The 21,725-nt window shown below is 40.8% G+C and overlaps 2 protein-coding genes, 1 long non-coding RNA gene and 1 other non-coding gene across 7 annotated transcripts in view; 2 read left to right on the top strand and 2 right to left on the bottom strand.

Moving 5' to 3' along the window:
* LOC146518837 (tensin-2-like) overlaps positions 1–12,901 on the top strand; it is a 31,787-nt gene extending 18,886 nt beyond the window's left edge. For 3 of the 4 annotated variants that reach the window (XM_085160346.1, XM_085160344.1, XM_085160347.1), the window contains 22 exons: positions 110–293; positions 413–463; positions 634–756; positions 856–920; positions 1,156–1,239; positions 1,359–1,471; positions 1,653–1,713; positions 1,976–2,051; positions 2,491–2,620; positions 4,560–4,625; positions 4,908–5,024; positions 5,704–7,092; positions 7,206–7,356; positions 7,454–8,316; positions 8,453–8,584; positions 10,077–10,169; positions 10,351–10,428; positions 10,542–10,619; positions 10,711–10,879; positions 11,050–11,118; positions 11,392–11,421; positions 11,610–12,901. In XM_085160346.1, coding sequence (XP_085016472.1) covers positions 110–293; positions 413–463; positions 634–756; positions 856–920; positions 1,156–1,239; positions 1,359–1,471; positions 1,653–1,713; positions 1,976–2,051; positions 2,491–2,620; positions 4,560–4,625; positions 4,908–5,024; positions 5,704–7,092; positions 7,206–7,356; positions 7,454–8,316; positions 8,453–8,584; positions 10,077–10,169; positions 10,351–10,428; positions 10,542–10,619; positions 10,711–10,879; positions 11,050–11,118; positions 11,392–11,421; positions 11,610–11,754 — 4,267 coding nt within the window. In that variant the 3' untranslated portion in view covers positions 11,755–12,901. The remainder of the gene's footprint in view (positions 1–109; positions 294–412; positions 464–633; positions 757–855; positions 921–1,155; positions 1,240–1,358; positions 1,472–1,652; positions 1,714–1,975; positions 2,052–2,490; positions 2,621–4,559; positions 4,626–4,907; positions 5,025–5,703; positions 7,093–7,205; positions 7,357–7,453; positions 8,317–8,452; positions 8,585–10,076; positions 10,170–10,350; positions 10,429–10,541; positions 10,620–10,710; positions 10,880–11,049; positions 11,119–11,391; positions 11,422–11,609) is intronic. The other variant, XM_085160345.1, reaches the window with a different exon arrangement.
* On the bottom strand, positions 173–18,633 carry LOC146518835 (uncharacterized). The gene is made up of 2 exons (XR_014874202.1): positions 17,989–18,633; positions 173–307 (listed from the first exon to the last, which is right to left on the bottom strand). It is a non-coding gene; the product is annotated as an uncharacterized LOC146518835 (long non-coding RNA).
* trnaq-uug (transfer RNA glutamine (anticodon UUG)) lies at positions 13,126–13,197 on the bottom strand. Its single transcript has one exon. It is a non-coding gene; the product is annotated as a tRNA-Gln (tRNA).
* Positions 18,634–18,778: 145 nt separating the features above from the next.
* LOC146518834 (vitamin D3 receptor B) overlaps positions 18,779–21,725 on the top strand; it is a 33,336-nt gene continuing 30,389 nt past the window's right edge. The window contains exons 1-2 of the mRNA XM_085160363.1: positions 18,779–19,273; positions 19,564–19,637. The gene's annotated coding sequence lies outside the window, so the exon portion shown is untranslated. The remainder of the gene's footprint in view (positions 19,274–19,563; positions 19,638–21,725) is intronic.

Genomic DNA, 21,725 nt, shown 5'->3' with positions numbered 1-21,725 from the left:
CATTTTTGTGCATTTATAACAGACAGACACAGACAACAGTAAAATCTACAGTGAGGACATTAATTATTGCTCTGCCTGAACTAAAAGAATGGATTTTCACAATGTCCAGAAGTAAAAGCGTGGAACAGGTGATGGAGCACGTGATGGAGCGCCACTACGACTTTGACCTCACCTACATCACAGAGAGGATCATCTCAGTCTTCTTCCTGCCAGACCTGGAGGAGCAGCAGTACCACAGAAACCTACAGGAAGTGGCCTCCATGCTGAAATCCAAGCACCAAGATAAGTTTCTGGTCAGTGTGAAAGGCTGAAACAATAAGAAACATAAAATTCAAAACAGGCATAACAATGTTTAATATTAGATTCAAGCAACGGCGTTTTGGATTTTTAAATTTCTTCTGCCTTCCCCCAGCTTCTAAATTTATCAGAGAAGAGACATGACATCACCAGACTCTACCCAAAGGTACAGACACTCACATCTGACACATAACTCAGGCTACTAAGACCGAAGTGCATGAGCAATGTATGTGATATACTGTAGGTACATTTATACACTGTATATTTAGGCTTAATGAAAATACTTTACAAAGCATAAAACCACTAGTATTTGAAATATCTTCCTCTGCGATGCAGGTGCAGGACTACGCCTGGCCCGATCTTCATGCTCCACCCCTGGACAGGATCTGTGCTGTTTGTAAGGCCATGGAGACGTGGCTAACTTCTGACCCAAACAATGTAGTGGTCCTCCACTGCAAAGTCAGTGTAGTCTGAATACTCATCTGATTCCTTAGCGGTTAAAAAGTTATAACACCAGTAAAACTGATTTGATAATCCCTTTGATTTTTGTTTTGACAGGGGAACAAAGGAAAGACAGGGGTCATTGTGGCAGCCTATATGCACTACAGCAAGATATCAGCAGGGTAATCTGCATTTTGATTATTAGTCTGCTCTTAGCCTCAATATGCCAGCATATGAAAGGATCTACTGTTTGTACAAATGAGCCCTTGCTTTATGTCCAAAAAAGCCACTAAAACAATCTTTGTGGATTTGTTTAAATCTGTAGATAAAGCCACCAACAGATTTCATGACTTCCTCTTAGCATACACCTCATCAACATCAAGCTCAAAACTAATACACTTCTGCCCGTGTTCACAGAGCCGACCAGGCCCTCACCACACTGGCCATGAGGAAGTTCTGTGAAGATAAAGTCTCCTCTTCCCTGCAGCCCTCTCAGAAGAGGTGTCAGTCCCCTGCATATCATCCATTTCCTCCGCCCGCCATTAATCTTTTCTTGTTGTGTTACAGTTATCACCTCAGTCACCGTGTCATCACACCATTTCTTCACCTATCTTTGACAGATACATCTACTACTTTGGTGGTTTGTTGTCAGGTACCATCAAAATGAACAGCAATCCCTTGTTCCTGCACCAAATCCTCATTCCTTCACTACCAAACTTCCAGGCAGGAGGAGGTCAGTTTTATAGGCTGCACTTTTTTTAAATGGTAATTTTCAGTGTGAAAGTGGAAACAGTCAGTGTTTTACAACACTGACTGTTGGGGTGGGGGGGGGGGGGGGTAGAGAAAACAACAAAGCCTCTGTCTGCAAATTCTTATCCTTTTTATTATCCCTAAACTTATTTCTGTATTTGCAGGTTTTTTTCCTTTCCTGAAAATCTACCAGTCTCTTCAACTGGTGTATACCTCAGGAGTCTAGTAAGTAACTGGTCAGCTATATTTGTGTGTGTTTTCAGCTCACCTCCTGCGGGCAGACGTCTTTCCTTCCCTCAGTCTCTTTGGCACATGTTGACTCTGTCTGTGTTTAGGTGGAGCTGGGACTCTGCTTATGTTAAAGCGTATGCTGTTTGCCAGTGTTTACCCAACTGTGGCATGTTTTGACTTGTTTTATGTATTTTAAGATGGACTGTCCATTTTTTCTACTCTGTGTGCGTGTACCTGTGTGTGTGTGTGTGTCTAGTGATCCACAAAGCTCCAGGGCAAGAAAGCTGTGCGTGACTATGGAGCCAGCACTACTATTGAAGGGGGACATTATGGTGAGAAATAGCACATGATTAACTGTATGTCACTAATTTACAACCTTTCTTTGATTTATATCCTCTCCATATCCACAAATACATACAGTACATCACTGCAATAACTGCAACACTTCTGCATGTTTTTTTAGCTAAATCCTGTAGTCAGAGGATTTTATCCACGCTTAACAAAACGGCTACACAAAATACTTTTTGCCCTCCTGACTCTGATGCACTTTTGTAACTTTACTTTTGAACAGTGCTTTATTATTTTTAAACCACTTAAGCGTTAAATCTTCCAGAGACTGCATGCTCATTTTCTCCCATCAAGAGGATAAAAATATTCAAGTCCTTAGCAGCCCAGGAATAAAAGAAGGCATTTTATTTATCTCAGTTTAAGGGGCTGCTATCTTGAGACTATCGTTGTACACTGCTTTTTTATATGCATCTTTGTCCATAGGTAAAGTGCTACCACTGGTGGAGACGAGCAACAGAAAGAGAGGTGGTCTTTAGAGTCCAGTTCCACACCTGTACTGTTCATGGAGCCCAGCTGTGGTTTGGCAAGAGTGAACTCGACCAAGCCTGCATAGGTATAAAATTACAAGCCCAAAGTTTGTCAGTTGTTTGGAGGAGCATGGAATGGCAAGAAAAAAAATGCCAGCTTGAAGCAATGACAGAGTCAGACAATTGGGCATAGAAACTGATGCTGGTAACTACAGTCAGTTGTTTCAGACAACGTCACTTTTTCTGTAACTCACTTTAAGCATTTGTTTTGCAGACATAACAGCAATGTAGAGGTATGTCATCATTCCTTATGTCTACACTGCTCAAAAATGAAAAGAACAGTGTTTTTAATCAAAGTATAGCATTAAGTCAGTTAAACTTCTAGAGAATTGATTTGGCCAGTTACATTTCTGGAGACTGGCAGTTACTCTAAGAGAACTGGACAGGGCTGTAGAAGGTGCTTAGCACATCAGCAGGACCAGTATCTGCTCCTTTCTGCAAAGAGAAACCGGATGAGCACTGGTGTGAATCTCTCTGACCAAACAATCAGAAACAGACTTCATGAGGGTGGCCTGAGGCCCTGACGTCCTCTAGTGGCCCTGTGCTCACTGCCTGGCACCTTGGAGCCTCACTGGCATTTGAGATGATGGGAGCAGGTTTACTCTGAGCCCATGTGACAGATGTGAAAAAAACCAGATAAGCCATGGAGAACTTTATGCTGGCTGTAACATTGTTCAAAATGGCCAGTTTTATGGTGGGTCAGTGATGGTCTGGGGAGGCATATCCATCAAGGGACTCACACACCTCTACAGGTTAGGCAACAGCAACCTGACTGCTATTATGTATCGGGATGTTATCCTTAGACCCACTATCAGACCACTGGGTCCTGGGTTCCTCCTGGTGCACGACAATGCCCAGCTTCATACAAACTACTGACTACAATTTTGACTGCAATGAAATTTCTACAAATTGGACTAGCCTGCTGCATCATAATTTTTTCACTTTGATTTTTGAGGTGTCTTTGACATGGTGATAATTTTCTTCCCATCCAACGATGTGGCATCCTTTCTTTCACATTACCCAGTCATATCAGGACAGATATCCAGCATTATTTCTTTCCCTGTTGAGATCTGATTTATTTTCAAAGTGTTTCTCAACTTTTTTGAGCAATCACAAGCTTTTTATGTCACTCTTAATTGAATTTTCTTTTAAAACTGGAGCATTAGCCAAACGTTTTCTTCTGTAACTGTTAGTAAAGCTCATAACATAATTACTGTTGAAATGACTTGTGCTCTTTGAAATGTGCACATATAAAGACAATAGCTACAATGGTTCTGAAAAGGAGCATTTACTGTTTGTAACTCTATCCCTGTAATTATGTGCATAGCACCCCCAGCAGGCTTACTTGATGTTTACTTGCTGTGTGTGGTTGTAAAACTTTAGTCTGTGTCATTGTTGCCGCCCTTTGCTATCCTTTGGCTCCACCCCATCTTGAAGGGGAGTTGGTACTGTTAGTACTCTAAATAACTGCAGCATGGTTGTTTAGACTCTGCCTCACAGCATAAAATACTACAAAAAGGAAACTTTCTGCTGTATAATTCTGCTGCTAACTTGAAATTGTTTACATGACTGTATTATTCAAGACCCACTTAATCCTCAGACCATTGTTTTGTTTGTCTTCAGAGACAAATAGCAAAGGACAGCGTCAGCTTAGATGAAACAGAAATGGTTTAACGTGGTTCACTAAGCAGCAGGCTAAGGACAGTACCTCTAAGTGCTACATGCTGACTCATGCATAAAATATACAACTAATATTAAATCCACACTTATGTATGAAACTAAAAAACAAGCTAATTTTAGATAGACTTCTATGATGTGCCGTGCTCTGTTTCCTTTTTTGGCCTATTTATTTCCATTATGCTGAGAGTAAAAGCAAGTATCTTTATTTATTTACTTTGTTTTGGTGTCTCTCTGTAGTTACAGTCTGGATATTTTAGTCACTCCTTTATGTTTGCCTTTCTGTAGATGACAGGTTCCCCCCCGATGCTACAGTGGAGTTTATCTTCGCTAATGGACCAGAAAAAATAAAAGGTAAATATCACTGTTACCTGCATATCTTTGAATCATTTCATGCATTCCTCGCACCCAGTCTCTTCTTTCTCATTTTAAATTAAGTTCAACACTTTATGGTTCTATTCTACGGCATGAAACTCCTTGATTTTAGCTTCTGCTATACCAGCAGGCTTAATACAATAGCTATATAAAGTAAAAACAATACACATACAGGACACCACTCATAAATACTAATAAAATCTAATATATTAGTAATGAGTTATGTGTAAATATGTTTCAAATAAAAACTTTGTGTTTGAGGTCAAGAATACCACCAGAATGACACCTCCATCAAAGTGGAATATAACACCTCGGATCCTGTTGTCAGATGGGACTCCTATGAGAATTTCAATCTGCATCATGAAGACAGCATGGAAAGTAAGAAAAGCTTTACATATACATCTAAGATCTACAGCCATGGTCAAATTCTGTTAAGTCTTCTGTTTTATTTTTTAAAAAAAATCATCTAGTCCTTACCAGGGCTTAAAATGAGATAAATACAACCTCAGATCAACTGAAGACGCAGTCCAATGAAACACTAAGTACACTCCATGATTCAGTAGCTTGTAGAACCACAATTAGCAGTGATAGCATGCAGTAATCATCTTTGGTATGACTTTATCAGTCTGTCACATAGTTGTGGAGGAATTTTGGCTCACTCTTTTTTACAGCATTGCTTCAGTTCGTTGACGTTTGCAGACATTCATTTATGCACAACTCTCTTAAGTTCTCACCACAGCATTTCAACTGGTTTGAGGTTTGGACTAATTGTCCCCTTAATTTCTCTAGAAACAGTAATATACTTATTTTTTGACACACTGTTTCTTCATTTTAGCTCAGTATTAGTCGGCTAAATAATGACCCAGTGTAGTATGTCATATTCTGTAGTTCATCTGAGGTTGTAGTTACCTATTTTTTAGACCTGCTAACGACCGGATTCTTTTTCTTGTGTCCTGAAAGAAACATTAGAATAGAAAGAAGGTGAGCTTTCTTCATATTTTGACTATGAGCTTTAGATAAAGAAGGAGGAATCAGATTTCCATCTTGTTTTTATTAGATATCTTTCATACAAGGGGACCGCTGGATGGAAGCTTATACGCCCAAGTGAGGAAGCGACGTGGACCAGGAGCAACTGCCTCACCAGCATCAACCAATGGCTGCCTCACTACCAGCCCAACAGTGAAGACTCAAACTTCCACCCAATCCAAGACTCTCACCTACACCTCAAATTCCAGCTACTCCTCAGTCCCCTCTGATCACCTGGCTGACACCGCTCTATCCATTAATGAAAGAGATAATATTGACTATCCATTGAGGAGAAGCAATAGGGAAGATGAAACAAAAGAGAAGACAAGAGGAAAAGAAAGGGACAGAGAAACAGCTATATTAGATGATACAGACCCATTGGGTCCTGGAGGGCTGAGACGAGAGCACTTGTGTTGCGGACAAGCAAGTATAAAGTGTGGTGACATGGGGTTGGAGAGGGACAGAGAGACCTGTCTTCCCAACAGTCACTGTCTTGGACGTTGCAAAAGCATTAAAAATCATCCAAAAAGTCAAACTCTGCCAGTTTTACCATCCAAATCAGTGTCCCCTCATCCTCATTCAGCTCATATGGAGCTCTGTCATCGCCACAGTGCCCATCCTCTACCAGAGTTGCCATGGGAACGTTCAACTCCCCCTCTACCTCTACCTTTTGTCCATAGGCCATGTTACCCTTATTCCACTCGCGATCATGCACACCCACACAGCCACACCCTGCCAGCCTCAAATAGACTCTGCACTGGGGAAGAGTGTCACCTTCTTCATTATTCCAGCCACATCCCAGGGTCTCATCTATCCAACCAGCCGCAGCCATCAAGCCCTTACAGAGAGATGTTCTTTGGCTCTCCTGCACAGTCCTCTGGTTGTCCCTGGCAAGACTGCTCCTGCAGACGTGAACACCAATCAGCCTCACTTAAAACAATACACTCAGCTTACCCAGACCAATCAGAAACAATACACTGGTCTCAAGGAACAGGTGTACCTCCACAATGGGAAACTGAAAATCCATGGGACATAGCAAAAGAGGCAGAATTTTGGCAGTGCAAAACCAATACACCTGTATTTCATCTCTACCAACCCTCTCTGGACCGAGGTCCAAATCTAGAGCACCCTAGATTTGTTGTTGCACCTCACCAGAACTACCCAATCCCCCAGTCACTAATAGATATACGGGATGGAGCCAGCAGTGGATACCACACGCCCTTACAGCCACGCCACTCCTGCCCCTGCTCACCTTATGAGTCATCTCCAGCTGAAAGCCATGAGAGCCGAGGTTATGCCTCAGGATATCACTCTGGATCAGCCTCCCCTCTACCTGCTAATAGCCCATCACCTGCAAAAGGAAAGCTGCCCAAAACCCCACTGGGATCCAGAGACCAAATGCACAATGAGCATTGCAAAGGTAGAGGAAAGGACTAAGTGGATGGGTTAACATGCTTTTTTCCCCTTCTTTTATCATCATCACTCTCTTATGTTATACTTTCATCTCATATATTTTAATCTCTCTTATCAAAGTCGAAAAGGCCAAGACAGACGCAGAAGATGAGATATCCCAACATTCAGAAACTAAGTCTGATTCTAATGGACAATCAAGCACCCCTGGACCAGACTCTGACCATGACTACACACTGGTTGGTAGCAGCAGCCCCACACACACAGAAGACAGGTGAGTGAAACTTTGCTTTCTGACATCTCACAATTCTGGAAAATACAGCTACATATAAAGATATGAAGAAAATTATCATATGTGGTCTTTTCATTAGTGTAAACGTTGACAGTCCTTCTCAAAGCCAAGACACATCAACACCTCAAGAGTCCAGTGCAAGTAACAAAAATGTGAAACCAACAGAAACACAAACTCAAGGTTCAATCATACCTGTCAACCCAATGCAAACATCAGGTGAGTCTTCTGAAAGTAGCAGTCCTGATGGTAAGCTTGGAGCAGTCAAGGTAACGGGACATGCACATGGATCTAACACATCACATGCTTCAAGCTATGCAACTGTCATTATCACCCCAGTTCAAGTGCAACTCAATGGTTCTGCCCTCCCTAATGATAGCCCATCAGACAGCAGCAGAGGCATATCCATAAATCCAGCAACTAGTTTAAGTTCTAGCCCTTCCACCACTTTCCCAAATTCTCCTATTGGTTCCCCGGAGCTACAGTCTTCTCCTCTGCACTCCTCATCTGCTACAGGCACACCAGGACAAAGCTTGACTCCAGACAGAGACAGCTCAGCTGACACCAAACCGCCTTCACCTGTTCCTGATGGATACCATACACCAAACTTTCCCTCAGCATCCTATTACTACTCATTACTAAATGTCCCCCATGTTCCATACACTGGGTACACTGCAGTCACTATCCCTGCCATCCAGCCACCGCTCCCAGAGAAGAAACGCTTTTCCACAACAGCAGGATCCCTAAATGGACACAACTCTCTAATTCGGGCTTCCTCAGCTCCTTCCTCCACACATCATGTTACTTTCTCCCCTGCTGTTGGAGACCAGAGGAGGGGGTCTGCACAGCACAGCTGCCGGGAGGAGCCAGACATCAGGGTCAATGCTAAGTTTGTCCAGGACAGCTCCAAGTACTGGTACAAACCAGGCATCACCAGAGACCAAGGTGAGAGCTTTAATGAAACATGAATTGGTAGTATCGGGAACACTTAATACATCAGGATGGTTCGTATTTAACTCGTATTATGGTCAGTGTGTCTATTTTGGGCCATTACATCATAGCTCTAATGTTTCTACCATAGCCATAGCTGTGTTGAAGGACAAGGAGCCAGGAAGTTTCCTCATCAGAGATAGCAATTCCTTCCAGGGTGCCTATGGCCTGGCTCTCAAGGTGGCTACCCCTCCTCCTAATGCCAACTTCTCTTGGAGCAAAGGTATCTATCATAAGTTTAGCTTGTTTATAATGCCTCAGTCACACAGGCTTAGAGACTGGTCGGTGACCCCCAGGCAACCTCTCACTAGTGAACCGGTGTATTGCCCAACCATTTGACAAGCAGTTCCTGGAGGTTGCTGGCTGCTGCTGGGTGAAATTTGTTGCTGCAGCTAAAACCTCTTTGTTAGCAGCAATCTGCTAGTAACCAAGGCAATAACTGCAAACAATAATGTTTGCTGCACACAGTAGTTTGCATGGAAGGTATCAACTTGTCTGCAATCACTCATTGACTACTCGACAAGAGACAGTAAAACTTGAATTAGTGCAACACAAACTGGAAACAGAGAACCTTTGCATTCAAAGTAAAATTGTGCCTTACTACTGCAACCCATACATTTCAGAAAGCATAATGTTTTTACTCTGAAGGCTGACAGTTCATGTGTCTGATTTGCATATGGTTTGCAGCAAGCAGTTGGCAAATGTTTGCATATATTTCAGCGTCTTCCATGCAAACTACAGACGTCCGGACGTTTTCAGTACAGCACTGTACACCTCTGTGCCTCAATTCCTCCTTCCTCCATTTTTTGCGGCACGGACCGGTTTATGCCCGACAATATTTTCACGGACTGGCCTTTAAGGTGTCGCGGATAAATACATCAAAATAAAACTAGTACCAGTACCAAAAAAAAGAAGATTTATTCATAACACACGTGAAAAGACCCAGGACAACCGAGTTAACAATAAAAACGATAACAAAATAACGCTGAAAACCGATAAAAACCCTGAAAACCATACATTTCACACCTGAGCCTCAACTCTCGCGGCCCGGTACCAAACGACTCACGGACCGGTATCGTCCGAGGCCCGGGGGTTGGGGACCGCTGCTCTGGGGCACAACTTGTCACTGCAGTATTCTCCTGAACAATAGGTGTCACCACTGAGACAAAACCTCCAAATCAGAGGAAGTCAAAACCAGTGTTGCAATGTCTCCTTTTGTATTATGAGTGAATTTTTCTATGATTTTCTGCACTGATATATAGTTAAACTGTTGGTAATAAATAAATAAATCAGATCCTGGGTGAAGTTACAAAAGTTGAGAGGTGCATAATCAGCCGAAATGACCACTTGCGCCAAAGAATGTATGGCACTTTTGCTATGCAGTGTTGTTTGTGAGGTTGAAAACGGCTGGTATAAAGGGCCCATAAAGCATGCAAACTGGAACACAGAAAGAAATAAAGAAATAAAATGGACAAGCATCTAAAGACACACTGATGGCTGCATTTTGAAAAACACCAAATAAATTATTTTGTAATGGTGATACAGTGTGTTAATGTATTAAAATTGTTCATGGTGAACATAATAAATATAATATGGTCAGAATAAAAGATATCAGCTACATTATGCTATATTTTGGTTTATGTTTATAGAAGATTTTTGGCAGCAAAATAAGCCCTTTTTCATCCTTCCTTCCTTTTAAATCTCCTGTCTCCCAGGGGATCCTCTGGAACAGCTGGTGAGACACTTCCTGATTGAGTCTGGGCCGCGAGGAGTGAAGATCAAGGGCTGTCAGAATGAGTCCTACTTTGGTTAGTTACACTGTAGATGCAAATGCTGCCATTTATTTCACATTTTCAGTGTTGTGTGATAAACTTAGCATTTTAATCTACATACAGTTTTTGAATATTTACTACATTCCAAGCCTTTCTGTGTTTTAATCCCTTCTAATCTGTCACATTTGCAATCTTCTTACCTTTTTTTTTGTCTCAGGAAGTTTATCCGCCTTGGTGTACCAGCATTCAATTACTCCCATCTCTTTGCCATGTCCTCTTCACATCCCAGAACAAGGTATTAATTGTTTAATTAGATTGAAAACTAAATCTATTATAGGAGAACAGTTAAATGCTCCTCTGTGAATAGGAGGCATTTTACAGCCTTAAATGAAATTCATCATGTTTCAGATCTGGTTGGGGAGCTTCAGGAAATGCAGAGTGCAACAAATACCAGCACTGCAGCTGAGCTCCTCAAACAAGGAGCAGGTACTTCTCAAGCTCCATATTTTCACAACGTTGACCTGTAAGAATAATATGAATAATAATAATAATCTTTGTCATTTCCCTAATGAACCAGCGTGCAACGTCCTCTACCTGAACTCTGTGGAAACAGAGTCGTTAACTGGGCCCGAAGCAGTTTCTAAGGCAACGAAGTTCACTTTGTCTCTGAACCCATGTCCAGTGGCAACAATGGTCCACTTCAAAGTGTCCTCTCAGGGTATCACACTAACCGACAGCAAAAGAAGGTACTTATGAATCACTACAATGTTACATATTAGGAAGAGCGTCAGTTTCATTTAATGAGTATTATTCGTAAATTTTGTGGTATTTGTTATTGTATTAAACAACCATAGGAAGTATGAAGTCTTTCTTTCATGACAGACAAAGGCTCTTAATGTTATGTATGTTTACAAAGGCTATTTTTTAGGAGACACTACCCAATCAACAGTATCACCTTTAGCAGTCTTGATCCTCATGATCAGAGGTGGGTCGCTGATAAACTAAAACCAGTTTCATCCATGTTAATAAAAAACTACCCTTGTTTCTATGTCACTGTTGATTATCTTTAGTAAAGGTGGGAACAGACGTGTGTTTGTCGCTGCTGTAATGACTTATATTTTTCTAATATAAGTTCTCTTTGTGAGTTGCATATTCGCTTTTTTATGTGAGAAATGGATGTATATTGCTACTCTTTTCCCTAGTAAAACAGTCTCTGTGTCCTTGTCACTTTGTCTCTATTTGTGTACCCGTGCTTCAGGTGGACTAATTCTGATAGCACGTCAAGCAAGTAAGTGCTTGTGTGGCAGTGTTTTTCCCTTATCAGTGACATTACCAGCTGGCACTATGTGCTTCTTTGCATGGCAATTGATCACCATTGGATTTGCTACTCGCTTTTCAAAAGACAATTGACTTTCCCTCAGTGTTAAATGGGGTTTGCTTTTTCTTTTGAACTCTTGTGTTTGCCCTCTGGTGCAGGATGTTTGGCTTTGTGGCGAGACGGACAGGCACTGCTACAGAGAACGTGTGTCACCTGTTTGCAGAGATGGACCCCGAGCAACCAGCTGTAGCAATTGTCAACTTTATCAACAAAGTCATGCTGGGACCACAGCTACGGAGATGAGAAAAATTGAGAATTTTTTGGAAAAAAAAAACCTCTCTGGACTGTTAGGGATCTGGGGAAGACATTAAAATGGTTTTTGACATATTTTCTCATGAAGTGTGTGTATATACCATTTTTGTTTGCGTTTACACAATTTGCATCACTGTACTTCGCTGTATGACTGTTTTTATAAGAGAATCTAATTCTGACAAATCACTGCTCTGTAGGTCAAAGTATTATTTAGAGGAATAGCCAATAATTGACCTAAACTTGGTGATATTTGCTGAATAAGACTGAAAAAGAGATTTAATTTGTTTTGTGTTTGTATCTTTTATTTTTATTATTGTTGTTAAAATCATTTATTTGTTATCATTTTTCAAACTGTTCACATGATGAACAAACTTTTGAAACTGCATGAGCAAGCATCCATGTTATTTTCCTAACATTTTCCATACATCAGTATCAAAAGCTGAAGAAAAAGGGCTCAGAATGTGGCAGGAAGTAAGAGTCATGTGTTCAAGGGTAAACTGGTATAGTTGCACTTATGAAACACTAGAAAGAGTAAAGCAAGTGAATTCATGAAAGTGTGTATTCTGATGATCTAAGGCAAAGGTGTGGCTGCAGTTTAACTCACTCATTACATATAAAAGTGAAACATTATCAGTTTTGTCCTCACAGCATGAATACTAATAAAGGTCTAACTACAATAGAGCATTATGTTAACCAGAATTTAAAATGCAGACTATCTAGCAAAAAATTTTGTAATGTAAAATATAATCTTAAAATAGATTTTAACAAACATGCAGTAAGTTAAGAGGTCATAAGCATTACATGAATATGAACAACTTTTCTTATGTTGGTAATGTCATAATAAAAGCGCATAGAGAAGTTTTTAGTTAATAATCACTTCATGAGTGAACTGTTTCACTTAAAACCAAAGACTATTGTGATATTTTGAACTGTTGCTTTTTCTTTTTTGAAATATATTTTTCATTTTGCTATTTGTGTTTTTTCTGTACACTGAAACAGTATCTAGGTGACTTCAGCACAATTATTATTTTTCATATTGGATTTTTATGTACAAGAAGTAATATATTTTAGGTGTCTGAGGTGGTGAAAAGAATGATGTATGTCATATTTGACAAGAACATTAAAGCAAGTGTTCTGAAACCAAGTAGTGTCTTCATAATTAAAGTTATAAGTTACGCACATCTTGAGACAATTTCAGTTTAAAGGATCATCTTCTCTGTGTTACTTACAAAGAACAGGTGATAGCTTAGTTGTGACGTTCTAATTGCAAACATCTGGCTGCCAGTTTGATTTGGTGCATCTCAGCCTTTGAACGCATAATTTAGGCACGACAGGAATCACAACGCATCGATTAAAAGGACGAGGTCCCACCGAGATTTGAACTCGGATCGCTGGATTCAAAGTCCAGAGTGCTAACCATTACACCATGGGACCGGTTACGTTAGCGCTGCGCACATACGGCTTCAAGTACACGTATATATGTTTCATCATACTCTCCTCCAATGTCCGCACTGGTAATAATTACGCTGTTAACCTGTCGTTTAGGATTAAACACATTAGTTCTCCGGTTATATCTTGCCTAACGTTGGGCTTTTCGCTGCAACTACCTGGTGTTCGGACACTGCTGGTTACACACATATATACGTATATATAAAGCTAACCAAGCTAACAATCATAGCTTCAGAGACTTGACCGTGTCGGAATAAGAAACAAAAGCTAATTCGTTATATTCGAAGCATCGATGTAAAGATGCAAACTGTTCACCACGTCTGCCTAACCGACATGTTTGATGAAAACAATACAATCCTGTATCGTACGGGATAATCACTTTAGAATCTAGCTAGCTACTCGTTATCCGATACGACTTGACAAAATAAAAGCGTCGTTTTCAAAATAAAGTTTCCCCAATTTCATTAGCGCTAAGTGTGGATTCAGTTAAATTTATAAACTAATATACCGTGAAGCTTTGTGCATGTGAAAAGCGAGGCTTTATTTTTAACCAATAGCACTATAGGTGAGAAATATTACATACATTTGAAATTATTAATCCAAGAAAATAAGTCGCAAGCCATCAACTCAAATCGACACTAGAAGCGCCATGGACATAGTGTACTGAGGTAAGGGTTTGTGTAATGAACATAACGACACAGTAATTACATCAGGTGTTCCAGGGTACTTAATAACCGCACACCTATGTATTTTTCAAGCCCAGTTGTTTAGCAGGTTCTCTGTCCAATATTCAAATTTTAAATCAACTGAAAGGGTTGAGAGCCATAAGTTGCTTATACTTGTGTATTTTTCCCCCGTTCGTTTCTTTGAAACAACAAAAGGCTTCTTTGTTATGATTGCTGGAATAAGCTCAACTACTGCATAAAAATGCATTTTGCTGGCAGGCACGCAGGGATTTATGGCTGAATAGCTCTACGCTGTTCTGAAGCAATCTAACCCTGTGGGCTTTAGTACTGTTGCTTTGTTATATCACAAGGACCCACGTGTGACGAGTAGACATGTCCTTCCTGATTCTTCCAGAAGAGGGAACTAGAGGAACTTTAATAAGCAACTGGATCTCCACATTGCTACTCCTGGCGAGGTTCTGAAGGGAAAACAGTACAAGTCGAGGTTTAAGATTTCTCTTTAAGATTTTTTTGTGAATAAAAACATGCTTGGTCTCGCCGCACCCTTATAGTCAAGAAGCGGATCATGTAACAACTCACGTAACTGTCTTCAATGTGTGTTTGTGTGCGTGGCTTATAAAGTCCAGGAACAGCTTCCATGTCCTAACGCCCAACCCCGAATAATTATTTTAAAAAATACATTTATAAAATACATTTAAAAAAAATGAAGATGAAAAAGGAATTTATAAAGTCAGAGAGTGAATGCAGACTAAAGATCACTAAAGTCTAAGTCACATATAATAAGAACTGCATTTGTTTTGTTGACTTCAACAGACCATACAAACAAAGGTACATTAAAATTAGTATATAGTAGTACAGGTACTGAAGGCGGAATGGGCAAAGGCGATATTCAGTTATTAATTTACCAGACTGATGGTTATACTGTTCTGAACCTGCTAGCTCTGCAAATTAAATTGTAGCAGCGATTTTAAATTAAAAGAAGAAGAAGAAGAAGAAGAAGAAAGCAAAGTTGAGAACTGGGTTGTTTTTGGTCCTGCCTGACTTTATTGCTCTCCTTCACGCACCTCCTGTGGTAAATGTTCTAGAGGGATGGCCATTTATTGCCGCTGAAAAACAGTGCTGTTTACATCACCTGCTGTATAGTTTTACAGTTCAGCATGGCGCAGCCCGGACACCATGCAGTGATGCAGCTGCTGCAGTTACTCTCATTCAAGCAGATTCAAAGGTTCTAAAGATGTTCAGAGCCATGTTGAATTTGATGTTTACATTACCCAGTAATACTGAGCCAAAGGAACCGAAAAGTGCTGACTCCACATCACACATATTGATCATGTTGTTTCCTCCTTGTCCTTGCTGTTTCCTGAATCCCAGCATCATGCCTTTCATCTTCCCCTGTCACCATATTAAGGGGCTCTTCTTTCCTGGCAATGGCCGCATGTACTTCCACTCTCGTCACTTGAAACCATATCACAAGAAATATGTGGATGGATTTACATTTCTACATAAAAATGTATTTTTTTCATAACACGACTATATTTTTATCCAAAACTGTCAGATTTATGTTTGTGATTTCTGCATCCAGATATGTGTTTTGTGTTTTGGGGTTTTTTTTTTTCCAAAAACTGGACTGTTGCTGAAGTGCAGAAATATTTAGACTTGTTTCTTCTTCAGTGAGAACTGTGGCGGCTGTTGTGTCATTCTCATACCGATAAACATGAGGCTCTGCCACAGATATGTGTGATCACTGAGAACTGCCGTAGGTGTTAGCATGCACTGCTGAGAACAACAGTGGAGGAAGTGCCCATTTTCACCACCAGTAGCCTGCTTGTCACCAAGTATAGGATTCACTTGCACATAATGGTGCTCAGACACGGTGCCCTGTGGATGAGGGGAATTATAATGAATGCTTTGTTGTAATCAACAATCTTCTCACTTACAGTTTGTTGCTTTTCTCTCTGGGAGACAGTGCATTGTGGGGTTAAAGTGCTGGCACCCTCAGCTGATCTGCTGCTTGTCTAAAGTGCCGACCGTCTACACTGCCTGGGGGAAGTGAGCCCATGAGGGCTCTGACCAGAAGCCCGAGGCATGCGATGATGACAGATGTAAGTGGAACAGGGTGGCAGAGCCTCAAGCAGGATATCCTGAGTTCCATAGGCATAACATGGATGCATGAGCATTGCACAGCAGGACATCTACTAGCTGATCAACACATGATTTCACAATCTAGCTCCAAAAGCTCTCAGGTACTTTACATGATCCGGTGGACCCAAGGCCACTCTTGATCACTCTGGATAATTGAGTGCTGTTAGATATACTATTTCTTCTTCTTCTCAAAAGACACGTAGAATGTGTTTGTTTGGGAGAAAGGCAGACACATTTGGCATTGCTGGGCTTTCCTTGGAGGCTCTGCAATTGCTGTCAGACCTCTGAGCCTGTCCCTCAAACGTCCTCTGTAATTTATTAATTTTCCACTTTCAGTGCATCAGCACTATTTTGCACAATAGATTTGCAGTTGCTCTGTAAAATTTGTCACTTCAGCAAATTATTTTACTTGCTAAAATAAAAATATCATAATGCATTATAATACACAAAGTGCACATAAAGCCCCATTGCAGTTTGGCTGTGTGATCAGCTGGTGTCCTGGCATAATAGCCAAAAGTGAAATCGAGCTGTCCTTAGAGCATATTTCAGTTTAAGCTCTGTTACTATGAAAGTTATTTATGTGTCTGCACTAGTGCCACGAAAACTATTCCCATAGTTTTAGTGGGTCAGTGTTTCTGATTTATTATTTCCACTCTCCTGGTTTCCAAACAGCAAGCCAGCTCACGGAGAAGTGCCGGAGCATTTGAGGACACAAAATGGCTGGGCCAGGATACATGTCTGACATGGGTGCTGTGGAGCCAAATAAACCCCTTGCAGCAGAATGGTTTGATCCAGTGCTGGTGCCAGACTTGGAAATAGCCCAAGCCACAGGACAAGGATCAACTCTCCATGAGCATTAACCTAACACCCACACACTTTACTACCAGTTACTGCACATGAATCAACACCTAATAAGCTTATGACACATATCTAAGGTGCTGGCAGGCTCTGGATATGCTAGTTCTGCGGTGCAGATAGAAAACCTGGCATAAAAAACATCTGTAGTCGACAATGAACTCTGCACATACCTTTGGGTTTTATGGTTCAAGTCAAATTATTTAGTGGTCTGTGCCTAATCCTTGCCAAACAGGGGGTACCAAATGTAAAAACCCTCAGACAAGGAATGGACCAGAATATTTAGGGAATGTTTGTTGCAAAAAAAATTCTTGCTGTTTTAGAGCCAAAGCTATACTCACAGGGGATTTAGAAAACAGAACAGCAGTGCACAATATACTGTGGCTCGAGCACTGTTAGATCAATGCAGAGATAATTGGAAGGCTTGTGAGGCAGCAAAGTACGTGATACAATCTGATGAACAGAGGTGGCTATGCAACATGTCCATGTACTTTGTAAGATAGGCCTATGTGTGTGTGTGTGTGTGTGTGTGTGTGTGTGTGTGTGTGTGTGTGTGTGTGTGTGTGTGTGTGTGTGTGTGCCTGTATTATCATTTCAAGGTAGCACAAACAAGTAATATATAAAATGGTAAAGCTCATGCACAATATATCCTAAAGCGGTATTATTTTTTACAGTAAAACACAGGCCTTGTAAAACGGCAAAAATTACACCTTAAGACTTGAACAGGAGCTTACAAAATATCATATTCAAAGCCGCACTGACATCGACATTCTTTTTGCAATTGGCACAGATCTACCGCTTGTTTTTACAATTAGTTGGAAAAGGATACTTGGGACCGGATAGGCCGCCTCTCTTTTTCCCTCTCCCCTCCACATCTAAGACCTTTATGGTGTTTACATTACAGACACACCTCTGACCTTCACTCAGGCCCCCCAGCGCTGGCCCTAATACCACACACACCACCACCATTTTAACTACATCCCAGAGATTATTCACGCACAAAGCCGGTTTCCGAAGAAACGTCACTCAAATTACGACAAAATAATCAAATGAATACAAAATAAATAAATGCACTAGAGCACAAGATACTGACCGTATTTTGCTTGTGAAAGCGTGTAGTGGAGGTGTGTAATCGTCTAGGGGTTTTTTTGGGTTGGTTTTTTGTTTTTGTTTTTAGCACACTCGGCCACCGCTGGTGTATTGTAAATGTATGGCAACATCGCCATGCAGCGACGTTGCGTCTCCAGCCTACCAGTGTACTGCAGAGTAGACACACCCCTCCTATACGCACGCCTCAATGCACACATCTGCGAAGTGTCAAAAAAAAAATCGCGGGGTTAAATTCATAAAATAAAAGATTTAGAGCCAGATTGAACTCTTGTTATTGTTTCAGATGTGTGTTATTGTTTGCGAGGGTGTTGTGGCAATATTTACGTTTTTAATCAATATTGTTCATATTACACGTAGCTGCAAACAAAGACATTCCTGTGTAGGTGAAAAAAACACGGCCCGGGAGAGGCAATTTCCACCTATTGGGACGACATACCGTGTCTAATGTTAAGCACGGTAATCCCCACACCGGGTCTCCGTTGAATCAGGGATCACAGACAAACGGTGTCGCTTTAAACCTCACGCGGTCAAAGTTGTTTACCTCTTCGTTACCTTTGACGTCACGACACACCCCTGTTTGAGGGGGACGGAACTCCGAGTTATTGGCACCGGAGCCCACCGAACAGATTAGAGCTTGAGAGACGCGTGGCCAACCACAACGGAGGAGACACATCAAGGCCAAGCGTGATTGGTTGCCGTAGGGGCTGGGGGGAAATCCCTCTTTCCCGTAGAGGTCCTAGGGAGGGGGCGGTGCATAACAAAAAAAGAAAAAAAAGTAATGGCCATCTATTTGGGTCCTGAAGAAGGAGGGATAGCCTAAATCTCGTCGGAGTATCGTCGCTGTTATTGCGTTATTATCATTTTGGCACGTGCATTTGCCTGTTGAGTGATACCCAGTTGCGTGTTAACCGTTCCCCCCGCGGCTCGTTCGTTGAGCTCGGCTGCAGAACGGTTAATGGGCTGGCTGAACTTGGTGCCGCGTTTTAGGGTTAAAGCAGCCAAGCTAGCCACGCTAACGTTAGCTACTACCGCGGCTGCTGTGTGAGCCAACGTCTGGAAGGGCGTACGAGTTTAACGTTTTCTCCCCGAAGTCTCCACACGTTTCTGAGTTTGGTGCCGCGCGCTCGTCTTCCCTTTCTAAGCTAACCTGCCTCTCGTCAACATGGAGGGGACATACTTTGCAAGAGCATGAAGACGACGACTACGACGAACGACGACTAAAGAGGATTAAAAACAACTCGGTCTTGATGGGGAAAAGTTGAGCTGAGGTATGAAACTCGCACACACAGGAGGAATGTTAAAGTCGAGAGTTGAGTTGTTGTGATTTCAGTCGCTCGAGACTTTAGAAGAAACTGATTTAGCGCAGTTTCACTCTGTGGCTCTATCACGGTGTTTGTTCCCGCACTCAACGCTATATGATTACCCCGGAGTAAGTACGTTGCTGTTGAAAATAGTTCAGCGTTACATAAACAAGAGTAACTGCAGGTCAGGTACCGTTGGAAAAGGCCCACTCAGTGACTTGCGTCTTGCACTTTATTTTTGCTTTTCTGTTAAACAGGATTAAGAACTTGGGATAAATTGAAGAAGGGTTTCACGTCTTACCTATTGTGCAAGGACATGCTAAAGCGTCAGGTGAGACTTTTCTTTCTCTTTTGTTTTTTAAATCACATTTTGCAATGTGCAATAGTATATTGGTACACTAAGAAATTATGCAACTTTGTTCATACGCAAATTTTCCCATAGTGTCTGGATGTTTTTTTTAAAACATGGACCCGAGTGATTATAAGTTAATTACCCCATGACAAGTTAAATTAATTTTCAGTGAAAGCGTCAGTAGTTTTAAAATTTTGGAAAGTTACCTAAATCAGTCACAGTCCCAAAACTAAGGTGTGTTTATATGCAAAAGTGAATATCAGGGTTACTTAAAATTTATTGTTATATGTCCCCATAAAAACTTTTACAGAGTGAAAATATTAATATTAAATTGCTGCGTGCTTATTCACCTTTAATAACAAACTGATATCAGCTGACATTTTATTGGCTCAACAAGAACATGATAAGATACTGAGAAGCTGCAGTGACTTGATGTACTTGGTGTACAATTCAGCTTTTTCTGTGCTACTACTGTTATGTGAGCATGGGAGCAGAATCCCTTTCACTGTAACACAACACAATACATACTGCTTTCTGCTTGGCTGGAATTATTTATACTACTACACCTTAAGCACTCGCATTAATAGTAATGGGGAATGGAGCCATTTAAGAATAATGACACCCTTAATTAACACAAGCCTCCTGTCTCTTTCAAGTCTGAAATTTTAACAACCTGCTGCTCACAGGTTGCCTACCCCTGTTCTTCATTTAACTAACTTATGGGTCCAGGTAAAACTAATAGCAAGGGGTATATATACTGCTTATTTTCCCAGTGGGCTCACAGCTATCCATTTTTGATGAAAAAATGGGAGATACACACTTGTTCACTTTATTACATATAGCTGTAAATTCTATTCCAGGCAAAACACCAGCTCTTAGACATTTACAAAGTTTCAGTTTTTGTAAATTTTGTCTAAGGTGATGATTCTACTTTATTATGTTTATTATGATGCCAGGTCTCTCTTGGATATGAGTTTTTAACCTCAGTGAAATTTTAACCTGGATAAATAAAGGACTAATGAAATAATTATAGAAATCGGAGTGGATTTTATTTCCACAATATGTATGACTTCAATAGTAGACCTAAAATAGAAACTGTCAGCCTTTTGATGTCAACAGAAACTCAGAAGGTTGTAAAATTAGTGTTTTTGGATTAGACTGGATTTCTAGTGAGCCTGTTAATGTATCAGCGTACACACCTCGCATTGTGAAATAAATGGTCTGTCTCTTTCCAGTGTCTTAACTAACATATGATTAATGATGTTCTGAATTCAAACAACTTGGAAATTTACTCAAGAACTGGTATTATTTGGGTCAGGGCCTGAACTCAACCTAAATCAAGACAAACTAGGCTCGGTGACGTAAATCATTTTTGTTGTAGGACTGAGCACAGACGGTTCGTGGGAAGCTACGAAAAAGGCCTGGTTTGTGTCATTATTTACAGTAACAGGTAGCAGGTTGTTTATTGAGGGGTATGCTGTGGTGATAGCATAACCTATTAGGTCTCCTACACACTGAAATACCCCAGCCCCCTCCTCTGTTTCATGACTACGGTAATTGGTTGCTTCCTCTTACATGTGACCCTATAGAAAGAGAGAAGCTGCTGTGCTTGGCTGTAAAGACCCACTTATATGTACCTCTGCGCATGCATGCTTTTTGACACTTATGTTCTGTTGCCTGTAAGACTAATGAAGTGTTAAGTTCCCACTAATGTCTTTGGGTCCTCTTTTACATCTTGTGGTTGATGCTTTCTAGGCCAGAAGCATCACACAGGTAACATGATGTATATGGAGTGCGTCATGCTGAAATGAATTCTTCCTGGAAAGCAAACCATGTCATTGTTTTTAACTGGGACAGTTTGCATGTAGCGGTTTGTTTTTGTTTTTTTCCCCTGTTTATTTTAGTATAAATAGGTAAAGTACAAAATTTTAATGACATTGTACATTTCTTCACCTTTCAAAATCTGACTTCTTTATAGAAATACAAACAGTGAATTCTTTAAGTTTATGTCTTTTAATAGGACTATTTCCTGAATGAGAGAGAGCATTTTATGGTGGTTATATAACC

The sequence above is a fragment of the Neolamprologus multifasciatus genome, chromosome 5, assembly GCF_963576455.1.
Source record: "Neolamprologus multifasciatus chromosome 5, fNeoMul1.2, whole genome shotgun sequence".
In the NCBI taxonomy this organism is placed as follows: Eukaryota; Metazoa; Chordata; class Actinopteri; order Cichliformes; family Cichlidae; genus Neolamprologus; species Neolamprologus multifasciatus.
The sequence above is the reverse complement of the archived record's forward strand: the minus strand, read 5'-3'. Positions and strand labels throughout refer to the sequence as shown.